This window comes from Poecile atricapillus, chromosome 7 (assembly GCF_030490865.1).
Source record: "Poecile atricapillus isolate bPoeAtr1 chromosome 7, bPoeAtr1.hap1, whole genome shotgun sequence".
NCBI lineage: Eukaryota > Metazoa > Chordata > Aves > Passeriformes > Paridae > Poecile > Poecile atricapillus.
In genome coordinates this window covers 16,894,213-16,915,621 of record NC_081255.1, presented here as the reverse complement: position 1 = coordinate 16,915,621, position 21,409 = coordinate 16,894,213, and the positions used below count along the sequence as shown (strand labels likewise).

At 38.1% G+C, this 21,409-nt stretch overlaps 1 protein-coding gene across 1 annotated transcript in view; it reads left to right on the top strand.

Annotated features, from left to right (window-relative positions):
- The first annotated feature begins 241 nt into the window (after window positions 1-241).
- ABCD3 (ATP binding cassette subfamily D member 3) overlaps window positions 242-21,409 on the top strand; it is a 28,459-nt gene continuing 7,291 nt past the window's right edge. Inside the window, exons 1-15 of the mRNA XM_058843345.1 lie at window positions 242-535; window positions 10,386-10,422; window positions 12,410-12,511; window positions 13,993-14,081; window positions 14,940-15,009; window positions 15,754-15,851; window positions 16,410-16,533; window positions 17,490-17,546; window positions 18,714-18,856; window positions 19,163-19,232; window positions 19,661-19,730; window positions 19,854-19,951; window positions 20,030-20,121; window positions 20,535-20,623; window positions 20,700-20,772. Coding sequence (XP_058699328.1) covers window positions 423-535; window positions 10,386-10,422; window positions 12,410-12,511; window positions 13,993-14,081; window positions 14,940-15,009; window positions 15,754-15,851; window positions 16,410-16,533; window positions 17,490-17,546; window positions 18,714-18,856; window positions 19,163-19,232; window positions 19,661-19,730; window positions 19,854-19,951; window positions 20,030-20,121; window positions 20,535-20,623; window positions 20,700-20,772 — 1,325 coding nt within the window. The 5' untranslated portion in view covers window positions 242-422. The remainder of the gene's footprint in view (window positions 536-10,385; window positions 10,423-12,409; window positions 12,512-13,992; window positions 14,082-14,939; window positions 15,010-15,753; window positions 15,852-16,409; window positions 16,534-17,489; window positions 17,547-18,713; window positions 18,857-19,162; window positions 19,233-19,660; window positions 19,731-19,853; window positions 19,952-20,029; window positions 20,122-20,534; window positions 20,624-20,699; window positions 20,773-21,409) is intronic.

The following is a 21,409-nucleotide window of genomic DNA, read 5'->3' as shown; positions in this document are numbered from 1 at the left end:
GCCGTTCCCAGCACACACTCAGCAATCACACTGTACCCCTACACAAAGGGCCGCGGAGGGTGGATGGCCGCAGCCCGAGCGGCAGGAGGAGGTGCCTGGGAAAATCAACCCGCGGGCCGCGGGGGAGGCCCGGCCTCAGCCGCTCGGCCCGACCTCCGGGCGAGGGCGGCCGGGACAGGCCCGGCCCCGCCGGCGCGGGAGGAAACGCCCCTTCCTCCCCTCCCCTCCGGCGCAGCGGGTCCGCCCGCTGGCAGGGACTGCCGGGGAGCGGTAATTACCGACCCGGCATTGCACAACCCCGCTACCGGCGCGGCCCGTCCTGCCCGCGGCGCGGGGCCGGGCGGCGCCGCCCCCTCCCGGCATCCCTCGCTCGGCTGCTCGGCTCGGCTGCGCTCGGTCGGCGGCTCCGCGCTGCTCTCACCATGGCCGCCTACAGCAAGTTCCTCACCGCGCGGCACTCCGCCATCGCCGGGGCCGCCGCCGCCTGCGCGCTGCTCTGCCTGCTCGGCAAGTGGCGGGCGGCCGCGCAGCACGGGTGAGCGCGGGGCCCGGCCGGGCCGCGGGGCGGGAGGGGCCGGGCGAGCCGCGGGGCCGGCGCCGGGAGGCCGAAGCAGCGGGAGCTGTGCTCGCCCTCACGGCCCTGGGGCCGGCGGAGGGGCAGCCGCGTCCTTGTGTCATGCACGGGGCAGCCGCGTCCTTGTGCCATGCACAGGGCGCTGCCACCGCCGCCCTTTGCCTGGTGGCGGCTCCTGGGCGCGGGGGTCAGCCTGCTTTCCCTCACGCCTTCCCCGGCGTGGGGTCGGTGCCACTCTTGCGAGCATCCGACCACCGCCGCCTTGTTACCCAAATTATACCGGCTTCTCCTGTTTTCCGGACTAGGAACGAGTATTAACACTTCTAGGAATGACCGTGTCTGCATAGGCAGTTTATGGACTCAGAAGTGGTTTGGATGCTGCTGTGTGACAGTAAGATTCTCGGGCAACAATTCCAAAAGGGCCACATCTGGTGATGTTCCCTGTGAGATTGCCTTGCAGGTATAGGGTGTGTATTTGTTAATGCCTTACAAAGGACTGGTGCCGCAAAGCGTGGCAGACGAAGAATACATCGCAGACACAGTCCTTTCACGGTTTTCCTGTGTTTGTGATTGTAGGTTGTTGACCGTATGCTTAAGACCTGGTATGTTGCGATATTACAGTTGGGTATCTTGTAGGCACTACAAAATTATACTGAAATGGACTTACTCAACAGTCTTAAGTAATAACATACCTGAGATTAAGCAACGATCCAGTTTTATTTTACCTAATTCCGTACATGCACAATATCTGTAAGAGTTTCATTAAGTTAGGTAACTGTCACACAACACGGCAGACATTGATATGCTGCTGACAGGTCATGCATTTGCTACCTTACATTGTTTTTTGCATGAGAGTTAAGATCCTGAGCTATGGCTGCAAGTTCTCTTCTATCAAACTCATAGGGAGGGGTGATTTTTTTCAAATATCTCTGCCTAAGTTAGTGAAATACCACTTTAAAAAAAAGCAGAAAACCTGTGTGGAGTGGCACAAAAATAATGAGCACAGATTTTTACGCATAATATAGTGGTATCTGTAAGGAATACTGGGCCGTGCAGATGTTCTAGAAGCAGTTATGTGTTAAGCCAGACCAAGAGTATTCTTTTAAAGTGAATCTTAATTGTCCACGCTTAGCTTGCTGTGCCTTCATTGAGGAATGGTCTTGGAGCACACAAACCAGGCTGTGTTCAGACTGGAGCACATCTTCAAACATAGATGCAGGTCCAGTGTAGTTTTGAAGTGCATTTAATATATTCCCACTGTTACTAGCATTCATTTGATTGAAGCAGGCTAGAACTTGTCTAGAGTAATCTCCCTATACCTGAAATAGATATTATATGGGTCCTGGGTTGTCCCCATTAAGCTGTTTTGCTTTCATGTTTTCTGATGTAGATCTGCAGGACTTGACAATGGCAGTGCATGCATTAGCTTGAGGGTCAGTGTATGGAAAGTAAGTGTTAGCCTAAATGCTGAAGACGATTTGGAATGTGTCTTTCCTGTGTGGATCTTCAATTTTGCTAGGTATAGTGTTAAAAATCTGAGGTATTCATATATATCAGGTGGACCGAACATTATTACAGGATTAGTGGGAATTGAGAAGGGGAGATAATTTATGAATTACATTCTAGCTAATTCAGCAGATGCATGGGCTTGTGAGAGCCTGACCTGATCTGTCCCTTTTCCTCTCTCTGCATGCACTGCAGTCTTTCTGAGACCTTGTCCTTTTCTTCTTTAATCTCTTTAGTCATTTTGTATTCTTGAATTTATTAGAAATGCAGTTGCAAAAGTAAGTACCATGCTTGCAAACTTGATTTTTTTGCTCGTGTGTATGTGTTGTTTTACACTTTTGAGTCCTCCACAGCTCAGGTCTTATTTACTGCTGGTACTGTATTGTGGCCATGGATTCCAAACTCTAACATCCAACATTCGGTTGTTTCAATAATAGCTGTGCTGCTGCTTGAATGCTATATTGAGGATGGTTTTTGCCCACTGGTCTTCGTTCTTTTCTCCATGTTTCCCTGTGAGGCAAACCTTGCCAGGAGCCTTACAGAATGCTACCTATCAAGACTAGGCAGTAGGTAAGCTACATTGCCTATATCACCAGCCTAGACAAAAGCATCTGGTTATTACCATTGCCTCATCCTCCTTTTGTCTCATTAGTTCATGTATCATTCATTTCTTCATGCTTTGTTGCTAATGTAAGTTATGGCATACTTTTGAAAAGGATTGTCATCGTGCCAAATCTTTACATTTTCAGCATTCTTGTGCTGGTGTATGATGCTGACATACAGTAACAAGTGCATCTTTGAAATCTGCAGGGCCTAGTGTATCCTTTAACATCTGTGTTGTATATCTCTGACTCTTTGGGAAGAGGAAGAAGATGGGAGGGCATGGCTGTCCTAAATTTTTGTACTTATTCCTAGGGAGAAGAATTTCACTTGGCAATCTAGATAGTCTGGAAGAGGACTGGTAGCATATCTGCTGCTTGAGGTTAACTAAGATACGTGAGGTGATTTAGTTTTTTGTGTGTGAATTCTTTGTTAACCTTGGTGTATAAAGCCTGAAAATGTTGTGTCATGTTAGTGTGAGGTGAATTTCAACTTCTTGAATTCTAGAAGGTGAAATTCTAGTTTTGAGCTTTGTAATGGCAAAGGTAAATGTTGCAGACCTGAATATAACCAGCAAAACACTGGGCTTAACATTCAGGTGAATCATTGAAGCGTTCTAGTGCAACTATAAACATAACCTGCAAAATTCTTCCTTCCTCACATAGTTTCAGAATACATGCTTAAACATACTTTGTGTTCAAAATAACATTTTATGTCTTCCTGTTATTTCATGTGTTTCTGAAGTAATTGCCATATTTCTGTTTGATTTTCTGTGCTTTTTTAAGTTTTGCTGGAATGTCAGCAATAGGTCTGCTGCTGGTTGAATTTGGAAAGTAAAATAGCATACAAATTGAGAAAAAGAAAGTAAATCTTTTAGCAAATCAGATGTGTTTGAATATGTAACAAGAAGGCTAGCTATGTAACAGGCTCTTCATGTTGTATGTGTTCATTTTTATATAGAATAACCCATTATAGGCATGATAGCAGGAAGGAGAGGTAGCAACTTTTACCTACTTTTCTGCTGTCAAGCAATAGGGGCAAGGTTCAGTACAACTCATATCAAGTAGTAATGTATGAATAATTAAGCTGTATGTGTTATGCCAACCTGCCTTACTAGGCCAAAGATCACTTAATTAGTACTGCCTGGATTAGTCACAGATGTTGTTCTGTAAGAGGTATTACACTGCTCATTGATTTTACAGAACTGAGAAGTGGTGCCAATTGCAATTTACAATGCATTTTTACCACAATTTTCTGAAATCTTCCAAAGTAGAGTGATGTAGAACTGTTTGCTTATAGTATCTTGTTAGATTTCCATCTTACTTCGTTGGAGTAAAGCACAGAGAAAAATACATTGGCTCTTTTTCCAAGTTCTCTCAAGAAGTCTGTTTCCTTACAAAAGCTTTGTGTCCTCTTGGGAGGGGGGGAAGTGTTATATCTAAATGCAATTATGATTTCAGTTGTAGTATTTGGGGTTTTTAAAGTCATGAGAAGTTCTTTGAGAAATGACATTATCCAGGGTTTACAGTGCAGTGTTTATTCTCTTTCCCTAATCCTGCCTCAAACAAGAAGCAACAGAGTATTTGTTTAAGATTTGATTGCTTCAGAATTAAAACCTTAAGGGGTGTTACATAAAGGAGCTGGATATTTTTCATTATCATTCTAATAAGAATTTTTCCCAAGTATCCATGTAGTTTAAAATAAAATACTTGACACAAGTAGAGAATGAGTTTGGCTTACTTTCAGAAAGAAGGTATTTAACTCCTACAACTTTCTACTAGAAGGGAAGTCTGTAAGAAGTTATAGAAGGTAGTTAGGCTAAAAAGCTTGAAACTACAAGATTAGGGAAAGTGAATAAATAGTTTAGGGTAATAGGAAGGCTTTTATAGTGTGTGGGAAGGTGACAAAATATTTCAGAATCTGCTTGTAGACACACTGGCCTTTCTTATCACCTAGCTGCATTCATGAGAATCCAAGATGCTAGGATGTGGACATGATTTAGTATAAACTGAACTTCTGAAACCCATGTGATGGCATCCCACCTGTGAGGAGAAAAATGAATAAAGCAAGAATAGTGTATGCTTGGGGCCTTAGAGGTTAGGCAAGCCTAAAGTGAGGGGAAGGCTCATTGAGTAGAGGGAGGTTGAGTTGCAGACAGTGTATATCAAACAGGGTTTTGCACAGTTCATCCTGGGTGACACATAACTTATGCTTCTGCCTGTCACTGTGCTCCTCAGCCATTGTCTGCTGAGAGTGGCAGCACGTGTCGCTCACTCAGTAGATGTCACTGCTTATGTCCTTAGCTGCACAGCCTGTGAACATGCAGTTTGACAGTGACAGAAGTGCAATCAGTGACAGACACCTGTCCAAATGTTTGGAGGCGCTTTCAAACATAAAATGGGAGTTTAAACATAGCAAGTGGTAGTTGTAGCTTGAAACAGATGGTGAATTTTTATTCTGTTTATGTATATTTAGAATATACATAATTCTTCTCTCTTATTAGATTCTTCTCTCTTATTAGATTGAGTAATTTCTCTAGACTCTGAATATGTTTGTGGGGGCTTTCTCAGTGGGCTTCAAATGGAGGGACCTGTTTTAGTTGAGTCACAGCTGTTTGACAGGAAGAGTGAAATTATATTGCTACAGATTAATAAACTGCTTTTGTATATGTAAAAGCCTTAAAGGGAATCTGTGTTACCTGGAGGAAAGGTGGCAGGTACCAAAAACAACTTTATACTAACTACATTGAAGTAAATTTATTCAGGATGTGAATGTTACTGTCCAGTCTACTGCTTGCGGTAAATGCACCTGCCTTGAGAAAAAAAACAAACAACAAAACTAAATATACAGATACAATTACTAGAAAATACATTGAAAATGCAGTCTTGTAGAAAAACCTGCCTGGGGCTCAGGAAACCTGTCTTCACCTGGAGGGTATGGAGACAGGAGAAACCAGATGACTCAGCCCTAATCCTAGCATTTAGCATCCCAGCATCCTGCCTTTGTTTGGGGCCTGTCTAACTAATTAGTGGTTTCGCTCTCAATTAAGTTGCATAAAATGCTTGCTGTCTAAGGCAAGATCTAGTGTGTGTGTAACAGTGTAAAACTTTTTTTAATTTTATAGGAAACTAGCTAGAAATCTTTTACCACTATTATTTCTGAGGCAGATCTGCAGCTACAGCTTTGGCCCAAGCACAGCTTAAGACAAAATTAATAGTGCTGAGGTTTTTTCTTATATATAAGATATGTTATTGAGATGCATTCTTTTACTGAAACTTAGAATTTCCTCTCCAACAGTTCTGCTTTGTCACCTTCTTCTCAAAGGTTTGTAGAAACTTTTTGAGCTTTAGCAATGCAGAGCTCCTGCTTGCGGTAACATAGCTCTCTGTGACCTTCTGAGTCCCCTTCTTGCTTGCCTGAATACATTCCCCTCGCATTATTTTTGGTTATCCTGCAACTAGCCACCACTCTAGAGCCACGAAAGTTGTGTTCCTAGTTTCTCTGTGTGCTCAGAGTGTACTGTGTAAATGGGCATGCTTCTGGACTGTGCCCAGGCTTCTGAGTAAGGTTGCTGTCCTTGACCTGAAATAAATGTACTGTTGCTCGCTACTGTTCTGTGTGAGATGTGCACCATGAGACTCTGCGTGCCAGTGAGCTACATCAGACCTCTCTCACTATAGCTGTTATTTATTCACACTGTTGCATTGCATCTTTAGTAATTTGAATTTTATTCTGTCTTTACAATGTCTCAGTAGTATCTTGACTACAAGACTAACCTGAAAACTGCACAAATAATAATGAACTATTGCAAAATTGTTTATTTTGTGAGATTTTTGGAAGCTGTGAAAACTGCACAGTGCCATTCCAATGTGTAAGGTCTGCAGGTTGTCTAGAGGTAACAACTATTTGAAATGCTGCACTTAATTCTAAACCAGATATTCTTTCTTTGCAGTGTGTGGAGCAGGAGCAAGTCATCTTAACTCTACAGAAGGAAGGTAGCATGATCTGAAATTTGTAGGGCTTTTTTCAGTTAAGGACAATGTAAAATTTTAAAGTCCTTACTTCCTCATCACATGTAGTTAAACAGCAAGTCTTGCTTATCACTCTCTTCATCTGCAATTCCCTGTTATGCTTAGCTCAGTGTAGATGGCTTCCTCTGAACTTTGTTCTGGATGGAGGCAGGTATTTCTAAAGACAGTAATCCTTTAACTTTTTCCTGTTTGCTATTAAATACCACAGAACTAGTATGCCTGAGACCTTTCAGTAAGAAGACTCAGGCCTCTTGAAGGCTTTTCACAGTTTCTCAAATCACTTTCTTCTTCAGTAGTGTTGAGAATTATTCTATTCGAGTAACCAGTATTGTTTCAAGTTTCTTCAGAGAGAATAGCCTCACTGGTATGTAAATAGAGTCAAAAGAGTGAGTGCTCTGACCAGTACTTATTTGGAGACTGGAATCACATGATTTCTCCCTCCCCACTGTGCTATGATACTGCCCTTGAAGTTGGATCAGCTGTCAAATGCCTGTACGGAGTCCTGAAACTCTATTGGTTTCTTTGAAATGTCTTGCTGGTTTGGGCTGATCGTGTTTCTCAGTGTAGGAGAAAGATGTTTTGTTGTATTGCCTCCTGTTTACTGGGTAATTACTTGCCTATTTACTTCTCTTTAGAGAGTTGGTATTCAGTTACCATGCAGGTATGAATGACAAGTTTGGTGTAGTTGTGTTATCCAAGACACTGCTGACACCTTTCTCTGCTTTTTATATCTATGTTTGCTGTAAAAGCCCTGTGCAGTTAAATAATGGGTAGCAGGCTAGATCTGAAATACTGCTGTTCCTGAAACTTCCTCAGGTGTTGATTGTGTGTTCTGTTGACACTTTGTGTTCTTAAAAAAAAATTACACATTGAATTCAGACTGCTTTTTTTGAGGGCTTTGTGCAGTTAGATCTTGAAAATATATGGTGACAAGTTCCACTGTTTTTGATTCACTATTACAGATGTTTTACTACTGTATTTTTTCTTATTTCTTTTTCTATATGTTGTCTGGATAACCCTTTTCAAAAACCTTTTCATTGCCATCCCCCTTTGTCTGTGAGGGCACAAAGCAACAATGGCTCTGTACCAGGGGAATTATTTGCAGTGGAGAACTTGGCCAGCATGTAGCACCTACCTGCCTCCACCACTGAGACTCGTGATGCTCTAACATTAAGTAAATGAGAGGTCTGGAATAATGGAGAGCTTGAATCTGTTCCAAGTGTTAAAGCTCTTTGCTGTAACCAGATAGTCTTGCTGTATTCTTGCTGACTAATTGAGAATGTTATTTAGTCTTTAAATTCATTGAGAATACAACCACCATTCTCACAAATAAGTTCTACAGTAGTACAGTGGAGTCTGGAGTAGTGCCAATAGATACTGGACTGCAAAGGTTTTATTCCAGGCAGAACTATGGCACAGTATTTGGAAATGAAATGAGAGCTATGTAGGCACTTTTTTTTTTCTTCTTCTAGACTTCATATTTTAAGATTGTTTACATTCTGTCTGAAGTATTAGTCTTGTTTTGAGCTTTTACAAATTTTTTTAGGAAAAAGAGAACAAAACACTGTTAAAGCTCCTTTTTCATTTGATTTTAAATTTACAAATGCTTAATTTTTATCTTAAACCTTATAAATATAAATGCTAATTAAGTGTGAGTTCATAATTATATGTAATTGATTTCCATACAATCCTTCTTTCTCTTTAAGGGATAATCAGTTTCAGCTCAGTCAGTAATTTCAGCTGCTCAATTTCTCTCAACAGCTAGCTAGGAAAAATGTATCAATAAATACATCAAAGATATTCAACAAACTACCAGAATAATTCTGGGCCTTATCTTCATAATAGATTATTAATATATTCACTTCTGATCCTTTTAAAGCTGAAATTGTTGTGTATTATGAGTGTTGTGACTTCAAACATTGGAAGAACTTGAAGCAGTAAAGCTTATAGGAATTATTACAGCATGTCTGGAAGAGCAGCATGCTTTCATCTTACATTTTGACAAGTCATGAATCATCTAGAGAAATAACCACATAATTTGATAACTACTTATTCATGCTTAAGAATACTACTTTCCTCCTCCTGCCAAACCAAACGTGATTGGACTGATCCACATTCAAGTTTTAAAAATATAGGTCAGCTCTTTCTATTCTGAAAAATTACAAGATGTATTGAGAAGTGTCTTGTACCAGGAATATATTGCTCTTGCATCACCAGGATGTATTCTCCGGCTAGATTGTTTCTTAGACTTTACATCCTGTTACCGTTTCCACAGAGATGTATTTCCATCACAGCCTGATTAAATGTTATATATCTTCTGAACTTTTATTATTTCTCCCCCTACCTGGCCCCGGCTGCCCTTTGTATTCTTTGTTTTGTCTTTTGCACAAGTAGTTTTACAAGATTATTATCTTGTCTCAGACTTCCGTCTTTCTACCTTTAATTAAGTTCTTGCTAAACTGGCAGATCTCCCTTCTTGCTTTCATGGTCTCCTCCTTCCCTTCTTTTCTCATATTCCTCTGCTACCTTGCCTCTTCCTTTCATAGTAATTAAGTTATTTCTTTTCATTGGTCAGTGACAGTCATAGATCTTTCTAGTCATCATAAATTAAAATAGGCACAGTTTCATTCTAGATATTTTCTTGTCAGAGCTTTAAAACAAGTGGAAGATGGTGCTGTTGATGAAGTTGTGGGATAGCTGATTGTGTGGCAGTCTGCAACTGTTTTGGTGTTGTAGATCAAAGGAGCAGTGCCTTTCATAGTTTCTGCTTTATTGTAGTGTCCTAGGTTCTGCCTTGAAAGTGTATGAATGTTGTAGTTTTAATCCCAGGGTTTTAATATCATGGTTAAGAAAGTTGCAGTTTAATATGTTTGGTGGTTACTTTTAAACTGCATAAATTCTTCAAGCAGCTTCATGTGCTTGTCTGGTGCTTGAGTGTTCCAAAAGGAAGACAAACTGTGCCTTACTTGTCAGCTTCTGTTTCTTAAAAGAAGAGGCAAAAGAATAGCATTGTGCTTTTGAATGTTTGTTTAGCACCAGTTGATAGATATTTTTCTACTAACTGTTCTGTTAAATGCAGGGGAAGGAAAATAGACTGAAAACTTCTAATGTACATCTTAGTGGGAGCTTGTTTTCACAGGAGCCAGCTTTTTTCCCCTGCAGCATATGTTTATGAACAAACAATCTCTCTGTGTAATAAATGTGTTATTTTGAAGTCAAATACAATGCAAAACAAATCTGGTTGGTTTACTTAGATAGTGTGAAACATCAAAGTTGGGTTGCTTGGATTGCTGAATCTGCATTTGTGTAGTTTTCATTTGTGGTCAGTGGAACCATGTAGCTGTGCTTGTAAAGTACATGTGAGAAATAGAAAATCCCTTGGAGTTCATGATGCAGAGCCAAGGTAAAGCAGAACTTAGAGATGAAAGGGTGAAACTTGGTTTTCCTACATGAAACTGGCTGCTGGAATGAGTAGAGTTCACTGGAATTACATGTGCTGTATAAAAGCAGCACATAGGTTTGACATAGAAGGTAGCTCTGCTGAAGACACTGTATTGCTTTGAAAGAAGTAGATAGGAATATAACCCCAAGATTTTCTCTCTGTCTTTTGTGTGTAGAGATCAAGACAAAGTGCGTTAATAACAAATAAATACTTTTTTTTCTTTTCTTTACAGTAAAAGAAGTGGAAAACAAGCATTGCAGAATAATGAGGTAATTCTTCATGTCAAATATTCTTTAATAATTTTAAATAAATGTGATTTTTAAAAACTTTTAAGTCCCATTGCTGTAGTTTAATCTTGGCTATGGTGCAAATATGGTTTGAATGATACTTTCAGTCTTGCATTGGTGAAAGTAGAAGAATCAGGTTAATCACAAGAGGCTGAAGTTTGACTCCATAATGCTGGATGCTTGATGTGCACAGTGTTGTTTTTTATCTGTTATTGCCCTATGAATTTGTAAGGACTAGTGTTGTAAATTTTTCTGTATGAATATCTGTACAAACAGCTGTGTGTAGATTTGGTAAAACTTGTATTTATTTTTTATGTAAAAAAAATAGGTATGGAACAAGATGTTGTCTGACAGTTGCTAAATTAGAAACTACTTCAAACATCTGGTAGGAGGTTTGGCATTTCCCTGATCTTTTGTTGTTAGTTCATTTATTTGAAAGGGATATACTAAATCCCTTTAAGCTAAGATTTTTGTTTCATATTCAAATAAAATATGACAGATCAAAAGGCAGAGTTTGTGATTCTGGTATTACAATGGTATGAATAGATTCCATGTACTTTCATCTTTGCTGGAAACTTAAAAAAAAAAAAAGGCTTGTATCGGATAAATAGAAAGGTGTATGCAAGCATCATGTTAGCTTCTAACACATCTTGACTGTGTTACCTACCATAAACACTTACCTTTTGGATAGCTATACCTATTTGTAAAAACCTTAAATATCTTTCCCTTATTCCTACACATCTTGCATACAGTTTTGCTGAATGGGATTAACTGTCTAAGGGGAAAAAAAAACCTTTTAGGCAAGAAGATACTGGAATGAATATAAGTGCAACACAGAAGTATAGAAATGGAGAAGGGCTGAATAAAGGGGAAGAACAGGTTAAACTCACACATGTTCAGTCATTTGGAAATGTAGGCATCAGACATTGTGTTAGTAACTTCTATTACAGGAAAACAATAATGTGTGTAGGATCATGCTTTATTAGGACTGGGCAGTAGTCTTAGTTGTTTGCATAGCTTGGATATTTGTGTAAATAACTTTTAATTAAAGTGTTGGAATCATCTACTGCATAGCATTCTATTTGGCTAGATTTTTTATTCATAGCTTGTGTTCACATAGGTTTTTGGAAAGGATGGGACTATTGCTGACTTCATGCTATGAAAAACAGGTGTAGTCTTCAGAGAGCATTCAGAGTGGATCTTTTTCAGGTTTCCTGTCTATCTTGTAATATTGATTTAGGCATTTTAGTGTGGTTCACATGAGCCTCAGGTAGTGAATGTGCCCTTTTTGTCTGTTTTCAAGAGTGAATTCTTCTGTTGTGTCCTTATGTGAAAGAAAAGAAACCTGCACCATTAGCTTTTAAAAAGTGTTCAGGTTAATCAGGACAGAAGATAGGGTTATATGGAGTGAACAAATGAAACTGACTGAAATAAAAGTTGTTTGGATACAGAAGGGTTTTTAAGTCTGGTAGATATACCTAAGTAGGAGTGTGTTGCACCATTCTGTAGAAGTAAAGCAATAAAAAATTCTGGTTTCACTTGAAGCAACTTTGGGTTGTATAGTCAAAAGACTTTAAACCATTGATTGTCTGGACAAATAATCAAAGGCATCTTTAAAAATACTGGCTGATGGTGTCTTTTAGAGATAAGCACTGTTAAGAGATGTTTGCATTACAGCTTGCACTTGGATGTACTTGAGTGCTGTGGACTGCATTGTTTGTATATCATCTTTAACACAAAATTGAAATTAAAAAGTATTTTATATTATAGCAGCTACTTCCTATTGTAGTTTGTTTTGATAGCGCTCAATTCTTTATATAACTTGTCTGAACGAGTCTTAAGTTGTCAGGAAATACTGTAAATTCTGCAGAAGGAAGGTAGCTGTAAATTTTTTGGGTAGGGAAAATAACACATCAACCATTCAATAATACAAAAAATTCTCACTTTTCTTGTTTTGTTCTATGTGAAGCAGAAAGAGGGAAAGAAGGAGCGGGCAATGGTGGACAGAGTGTTTATTGCACGAATATGTCGAATCCTGAAAATAATGGTCCCTAGAACACTTTGCAAAGAGGTAAGCATTGCCTGCAGTAATAAATAAAGAAGTAAAGCTGGAGTCAAGTCTCTTTCAAAATTACATCAGAATTTAAACAACTGCATATACATTACTTAAATAGGACTAAATTGTGCTATGTATTTTAAAATAGCTATATAATAATATAAAAGTCTACATTATGGTTGGTTGTTATATCACTAAAGGTTCTGGTTTGAATTACAAGATAAGCCATTTACTGTCAACTGATAACTACTGTTGTAGCATAACTTTTAAAAGGGCATCTAGGTTTGTCTTGTACGAGGCAGTACACTTCTGTGTGAAAATGCTTCCTATCTTTAAATAGGATGCAGTTGATCCATTATTTTGATTTAGTAACTTACATCTAGGCCAACCTGTATTAGAAAATGAATTTGTCAAAAAGTCTCTCAGCATCATTTCAGGAAAGCTATGCAGTGTAGAAGTTAGAGCTTCCATCTATCTCATGCTTTCCAGGACACTTATTAAAAAAAAAAAAAAAAATCCAAAGCATTAGTTGAGCTCGGAACTTAAGCAATGAACTCTTAAGAATTTATGCATCAGGCACAAGAGCAGTGAATTGCAATATCTAGAGCAAGCATGACAGCCAGCTTAGCCTGCTTGAACAGTGAACTTCAGCAGCCTAACTACAAAAAGGAGGTGCATGAATGGAAATGCCTGTGAGAGTGCTCACAGAGCTGGCCTTCATCGGCTTCAAAAGGTCATGGCCATTAGAAGAGGTTATGGATAATCCCAAAAAGCCCCAAACTTTGTTCCCATATTTGAAAACAAGTCTACTGGAAGCTACAGGCTGGTCAGCCTCACCAGATTTGTGGCAAGACTGTGAGCAAAACTTCCTGTAAGCTAACTCTGGCCACACAAGGGAAAAAAAAAGTGATTGCAAGCAGCCTGGATTTACCAATTACAGATCATGCCTTACTAACCTGATTGCTTTCAGTGATGAGAGAACTGGCCATGCAGATAAAGGAAGAACAGAGGATGCAGAGTACTTTGATTATCAGGTGTCCCTTAACACCCTGATAGCCAAACTGAATTGGCTGGATGAGTGGACAGTGAAGTGAATGGAAAACTCTCTGCACTGTTGGTCTGACTGGTTACTAGTGGCCCTGTTTTGAGTAGAGAGTTGAAGCAGATGATGTTCAGAGGTCTTTTGCAATCTTATGGCAGAAAGGTGTTTTAGAATAGCAGTAACTTCTTTATTCCTGCAATCCTCCATCATATAATGTGTGTCCAGTATATGTATCAACCAAATACAGCTTTTAAAAAGGCAAACTTTCACCATAAAAATGTAGTCACTACTTTAATAAAAGTATTGTATGCTAATGTGTTTCAGGCAAAGTAAGCAAATATTACATTAGCTAGGGCAGCAGGGTAATACTTTTCTGTTAGATACAGTTGGATGACTTACTGGAAAAAATGGTTTTAACCATTATTTAACTGTTGCATTTCTGTGGTTGTACTAGACAGGTTATTTGCTGCTTATTGCTGTGATGCTGGTAGTCCGCACTTACTGTGATATTTGGATGATTCAAAATGGAACAGTCATTGAAAGGTACCTATACATTGGTTTTTAAACATTCTCTCGTGTTTCACAGGGAAAGTTATCTATCAGAATATATATTCAGACATTTCATAGCTTGCTTGTTTAAACTGTTGGAAAACTGATGTAGTTGCAATCTGGGGAGGGACCACTACATTTTTGTAAATAAAAATAAAATTTCATTTATTAAATTATTTTTTCTCATTGATAAAATTATTTTATTAAATTAATACTTTTAAACTATTGATCGAATAATCATTTGGTAACATTTTGTACACTGAAGACTCTGAATATTGCTGATCTGAATGTCCAAAAAGGTACTTCAGAGTAGTGGTTTTATGTCTTAGACATGTTGTGTGGATATTAGGACTTTTATTTCTTCCCACTGAGCTGTTTTGCTCTTTAGATTGATAAAAACAATGCTTTCAGTCTTAATATGTTAGAAAGTGATTTTTAGACCTCCAATTTTTCTTGCTGGTCTTGTTGCTAATTGAAGCAAGTCAGAATGTGTCTTGAACTGTGAATTCAAAATGATACTGTGTTTGAGGAGTGACATTTGGTGCTTTGTAGAATGGAAAGACAACTTTGTTTCTCTTGTGAGAATCTGTGGAAGCAGAGAAGGGAAAGAACTTGTATTCTGTGACCATGAATTTCTGAGTCCTTAATGAGGGCTGTTACAGAGGAGCAGACAAGGAGGTAACTGCTCAGTCTGCCACTTGGCTTACTCGAGGGTGTCAGACTGGATCTACAGCTGATGCTACAGGTTTCCATGATGATTTTTCTTCTCTGTGAGTTTATCTTCTTAAGATGTGCAAGTTTATACTTTGTTGTTTCTCTTGTAACTGACTCTTAGCTGGTGGTCATTTACAGTGCTATCATTGGCCGCAGCAGAAAAGATTTCAAGAAATACCTGTTCAACTTCATTGCTGCAATGCCTGCTGTAAGTGCTCTTCTTGTGCTGACCTATTAGTAGAATGTATTTTAAATGTAAATTAAGATTTTGAGGAAAAGATGTCAAAGGAGTGTCTTAAAACCTATGGAAATTAGTTGTTTTACATACAGGTCTGTATGAAAACACATTTCATTTTCTGGCTCCAGTGTGTGGGAGACTTTACCAGCATATTTCCTTATTGGTAGCAACTGTTTTTTAAACAGATATGTTCAAGTTAGTTTTGGTAATGTCAGTTTTGACTATAGGTTTGGGATTCTTTTGGCACCACTGAAGATGAGGATTTTTTTTTAGACTTTAATTTTTATTTTTCTTACATTTTTCATAGATTTGCTATGATTTCTTCCATACTTGAACTTTCCTTCAGCTCGTTGACATCTCTGATCTGCACCAGATAGAAATAAGTCTTGCTACCTGGTTTGCAATAATTTTTTTAACTAGTTGACAAATTTAAAGCAGTCAAATGGTGGCCCTTTTCTAGACTTTATCTAAAGAGCTACAAATATGTAATATAATGTGTTTTATCTTAAGTGGTGAGATCCCTTCCTGGGACCTGGGGACAGAAACCTAAGCAGTGGTCCTGTAGACACTGTCTGATTGGTCTTAGATGTGTTTATGACATGATTGACTTTAAGGGGAGAGTTGATTTGTTTCATAGTGTTTACACAATTTATGCTGCAAATTGCTCTAAGTATATTTGATCTTGTTAGTTAAATATTATTGTCCTTTTTTTAGATCTCTTTAGTGAATAACTTCCTGAAATATGGTCTAAATGAACTGAAACTCTGCTTCCGAGTAAGACTTACCAGATACCTCTATGAAGAATATCTTAAGTAAGTAACACCTTGTCTGCTGTTTTTAAAAGTTGATTCAAGTAATTTTAAGTACATAGTAAAAAGAACTTGCAGTTGAGGGTGAGTGGCTTATCGAGGTTGTATATGCCATAGATACAAGGACAGTAAAGTTGGCTCAGCTGGGGGGACAAATGCACTGTACTGCTTCCATGATTGGGTCAAATTCCAGAGTTCTTCAGATGCCTTCATATCGTGAAGGCTGAATTGGATGCATGAGCTTGAGTAGCTCCTGTCCTTCTGCACTAACTTTTGATTGTTGTGCTGTTTGTGTAAGAGTTTTCTAAGTGCAGTAGCAGCATGAGTCTAAGCTTCAGCTCAGACATCCTAGGAGATGTCTAAATGCCTAAATAATCCTGCAGCATTTAATGTGGATTTAGTCAGGTAGAAGCACAGTCTATGTGGATTCCATACAGTAATTTAATGTTTGCACTACTTAGCATGTCAGTTGTATAAAGCAAGGGTGTTCAGTTCTTTCAGGTCCCAAGTAATCATTTATTTTTCTTAGTACAATTGTACTTAGCAATTTTTTTGTTTCAGAGCTTATACATACTACAAAATGGGAAATCTGGACAACAGAATAGCTAATCCAGATCAACTCCTTACACAGGATGTGGAAAAATTCTGTAATAGTGTAGTGGACCTGTACTCAAACCTTAGCAAGGTAAGTCTTTAAAGAGAGAACTTTGAGTAGTAGCTGTAGACATTTAGAATGGGGGTGTCAGCTCACAACAATTATGTGCATTTGTATGTGGATTGATTGGAGTATGGTACTGAAAAAATTGTTTATGATGCTATATTGTTTCACACTCTTTCTGGTTTTCATGATCAAAGCACTGTTTTGCATGTAGTTATAATCTGTATTAAATTTTCTTTAAAAGAATATATGGCATTCGTTTGCAGGTGAACAGTGATGACTTTGCTCTCTTAGGTGGATAGTTTTCAGAAGAAAAGCAATGGCTAGCTCTCAGTTACACACAAATATTATTTTGTGTAGGGAAGTGTGGTTGAATAGGCTTTTCCCTGTTTCTGGTGTGAATTTTAAGGTGATTGGGTAGTGAATGAGAATACCGTTGACATTCTTAGACTAAATTTTTTTAATGCTATGTGTTACATACAAGCTGAGTATAAGTAAATTTCAAGTTACTTTGTTCAAAAATTTCTGACTACAAAACCTGTAGTTCAGCTGAGTAGCTTAGCAAGGAGGTTATAGAACTTCAGAATGTTCCTCCTATCAGGTACATATCCAAACATATGGCATTATCTTTTCATTCAGTATTTCTTATAATTGCTTCAGTTAAACTATTATGGGTTCTAGTCCACCTTTAATAAGTGAGCAGAATGTCATTAGAGACCTTAAGTAGCAAAGTACTCTTTTTAGATGGTATCTATTTATCTGAGGATAATGATGTTTCTATGTTCAATTCTTGAGCCAGTGTTTTCAGGAAAAGGTCATGTGCCTGAGATTCCTTTTGTCTTAGCTTTTAGATGCCATAATAGTGTAGCCAGTATTTTAGTACAGAGCTGTAACTGTTCTTGGGGTGGTACATGGCTTCTGGACTGTTTTATATTAGTTTTGTGTTTGTGTTCTGAGGCTTTTTTTCTGTGCTTCTCTTACAGCCCTTCTTGGATATAGTTTTGTACATCTTCAAGCTAACAAGTGCAATAGGAGCACAGGTAAATTGAGTGGGTTTTTTAGAACTATAAGCACATTTTCCCATCTTTGGTTATAGCCTTGTACCTGTTTGGAATCTGAAGAAAACTCTAGGTGGTAGTTGTGGATTCCTACATTTTAAGTATAATGTAGAAATATATAATATATATATAGAATACATACATACATATATATATAACACATAATAAATATTCATTTGCACTTAATGTTTTGCATGCTTTAGTGCCCTCTGTTTTGAGGCAGACAAAATAAAAACCAGTATTTTCAGGCATTTGATCAAGAATTTGAATGACCAAGAAAGTTCTTTATTTTCTTCTAGTACTTATTTGGAAATCCTATTTACTACAACACCCTTTTGACTGCTTATGTTATGCATGAATTCCATTTAAGGGTGAAAATAAGTTTTCTGTTTCTGTGCAGCCTCTATGAAGGGGAACCATTTCTTGCATTGAGCTGTAAGACTCAATAAGCTGAATAATTGCGGAATTAATTCTTCAAATTAGTGAAATGATGCATTATCAAAAATGTTCAGGAGTTGAAAAGGAGTAGCTGTGGGTCACATGGTGCACATTTTGTTAGACAGACTTGCAGTAAGGCTTAACTAAACCTTGGTAATTTTGTCTCAGATGTTTTTGTTCTGCTCTCTGTAGTACTTATGTGCAGTTTATGCCATTCCACACTTCAGTGGTATTTTATCATCTGTCCTTTGTCTATGGAAACTTAGGATTCAGGACTGCTTGAGAGACTCAGGAAATAGGTATAGATAAAAGTGGACAATGGGATTGAGATATTGACTGCTGTGTGACAGTTCAGTAAATGTAAAGAAAATGAAGTAGGCAGAAAGGAGGGAGAAGAAATGAGAGTGTACCAGTAAATCATTAATGAAATAAGCTAGGACAGTAGGGGACAAGTCACACTGGGTGGTGATAAAAACCTGTATAGAAAGCTGGGGCGGGAAGGGCATCTGGGGACAGAGAATTAGTCGAATTAGTAAACTAGTATCTACAACACCAAACAAGGTGATGTGATGGGAATTGCCAAGATAATTGAGTTGGCAGCATAGGTACATAGGAGGTGAGAACTAAGGGATTCATGCTTTCTGGGCATTTTGGATACAGATACTGTCATTTGAGACCATCTAAGCTTTTATTCTTTTTTGATATTCACAGGGTCCAGCTAGCATGATGGCATACTTGATTATTTCAGGGTTTTTCCTTACACGTTTAAGGAGACCAATTGGCAAGATGACTATTATAGAGCAAAAGTATGAAGGGGAGTACAGATATGTCAACTCACGGCTCATTACAAACAGGTATACACTTGCTTGGATGCTAAGATATAAGTGACAATACTGTGGGATAAATGGAAGTCGTGTGTTAAACTTGGGAAGTGTGATGCTATCAGGTCTGAGCCAAGAGTTTGCATCTTTTATGTACTGTAATTTGTATGTGCATTATATTCCACAGTCAAGACTAAGTGGGGTCTATGTTCTACTGTTGTGAAAAAGTACAAACCCTTACTTCATAAAGTAACTAAATGCTGTATTCTGATATTTTATGGCTGCCTTTTTTCAAAGACTCTTTAACAAAATCAAGTTGTTGTTTTTTTTTCTTTTTAGTGAGGAAATTGCTTTTTATAATGGAAACTTGAGAGAAAAACAGACTATTCACAAGACTTTCCGTAAGCTGGTAAGCCCCTTTTATCTTTTAAAACATTTTAAGTGATAATTAATTCTATTGTGATGATTCTTGATGTGTTCATATAAACTGACTCATAGTGGCTTGGTGTTTTTGCTGCTACGTTCATTAGATTAAAATATTAGCTGGTAGGCTATAAGCAGAACAGAAGTTTCTGTTAGAATGGCCTCTCTCTTGCCTCTCTTCCTCCTTGTCACCCACCCCAATTATTGTTTTCATTGTTTAGCTTCATGCGTAGTTGTTTTAATCACAAGTGCAAATCTTTGCCACCAGGAACTCTTGTGCCGTGCTTACCACACTTAGAGGCATTTAATGTATCTGAGGTACTGAAAAATAACTGTTTGGAACCAAATGTCTAATAAAAGATAGTAACACAGGTACTGATAGAGTTTGAACTTTTTTCTTCTGTAACTTACCAGGTGGAACACTTGCATAATTTCATCCTGTTCCGGTTCTCTATGGGTTTCATTGATACTATCATTGCCAAATGTAAGTGTATGTCAAGTGCTAATGGATTTCTGTAAATAACAAAACAAACTTTTTACATAAGAAATGTCTTTTTTCTTACTGTTTCAATTAATGTGTAGCTTAATATTTATTCTTAAACTTCAGACCTTGCCACTGTGGTTGGCTACCTGGTTGTTAGTCGTCCATTTTTGAACCTGTCTGATCCTCGTCATCAGAATAGCACTCATGCAGAACTTTTGGAGGTAAATAGACCAGAATTAAAACAACCTCTAGATTTCAAATTTTGTTAGTCCACATAAAGAAATTTTCTTCTATTTTAGGATTACTACCAAAGTGGAAGAATGCTACTGAGAATGTCTCAAGCTTTGGGCAGAATAGTCCTAGCAGGCCGTGAAATGACAAGATTGGCTGGGTAAGCTTAATAGTAAGAATCTTTCTTATCTCAATTTCAGCAACTGATTGTAAAATTAAAATAACCTTCGGTGCTTTGTTCCTTGGAGTGTGCTAAAAATGCAGCAATTAGAAATACTTTATGCTGAAAACACATATGAAGATGTGCTAATTGTGTCCACTAGGAATTTCGCATCTAGATAGTACTAGCATGCAATAATCAATTATGTATTGATTATTTACCAAACTTTTTTTTGCATTGTAAGAAGGAAAATTTGTCTTTTACAGAAAAAGAAGCTTGTAAATATGGTGCATATTAGACAACCTGGTGCAACTCTAAATCTGCTTCTGTGCCAAGTTGAATAACTTTGTCACATCAGCAATTTGACAGAGTGCTCATTAGACCTTCTATGGATTTTTTTTTCTTTTTTTAAGTTTCACAGCTCGAATTACGGAGCTAATGCAGGTTCTGAAGGACTTGAACAGTGGCAAATATCAACGTACTATGATATCACAGGAAAAAGGTAGATGTGATATAATATGCAATATGTTCATCTCTTCATGGCATTCCTGTCACTAATACCTTTTTCTTTATTTAAGATGGAGATAAAAAGCAACCTTTGTCTTTGATTCCTGGATCTGGAGAAATTATCAACAGTGATAACCTTATCAAGTATGTTCGCAAAGTTTCCACAAGTTCAGTAGTTAAATATTTTTAATGTAGACTTTTTTAAGCCTTTCTCTCTATGACCATTAATAGAGGTCTGAATACCTGTTATTACAATTTGCAGTTCCTGTTGTACTTTATTTATTGATAACTCCACCTCACACCCACTCAGCATTTCATCTGTAAAAGCCAATCCTTATTCTCTCATGTTAGCAGAAGACATAATCTGCTCTCTGGACTTGGGCTTTTTGGTAACATTCCTACTGTCCTGTAGAATAGGACTTCTCAGACTATCTTGTTTACTTTTAGAAATATGTTAGTTAAGGATTATATTGCATTATATAATTCAGCTGTAATCAGGGGCAAATCCATATTAATTTTCAAAGTACTTGCTTGTAATTCTGCATGCTTAGAGATTTTGTTGATGTACTTGTGATCAATTCCCTCATTCTTTGTAGTCTGAGGAATGTAGCATTGACATAATGTTACTACTTAAAGGCATAAAATACAGTCAGTTAAAAGATCAGATAATCTAAATCTGGACAGTGTGGAAAGCAGATAGGGAAGTAGAGGGGAAAGCGAGGAAGGACGGGGGAAAAGAGGTGATATAGCTGTTTTTATTAATTTCAAAAAAAGGCAGGGG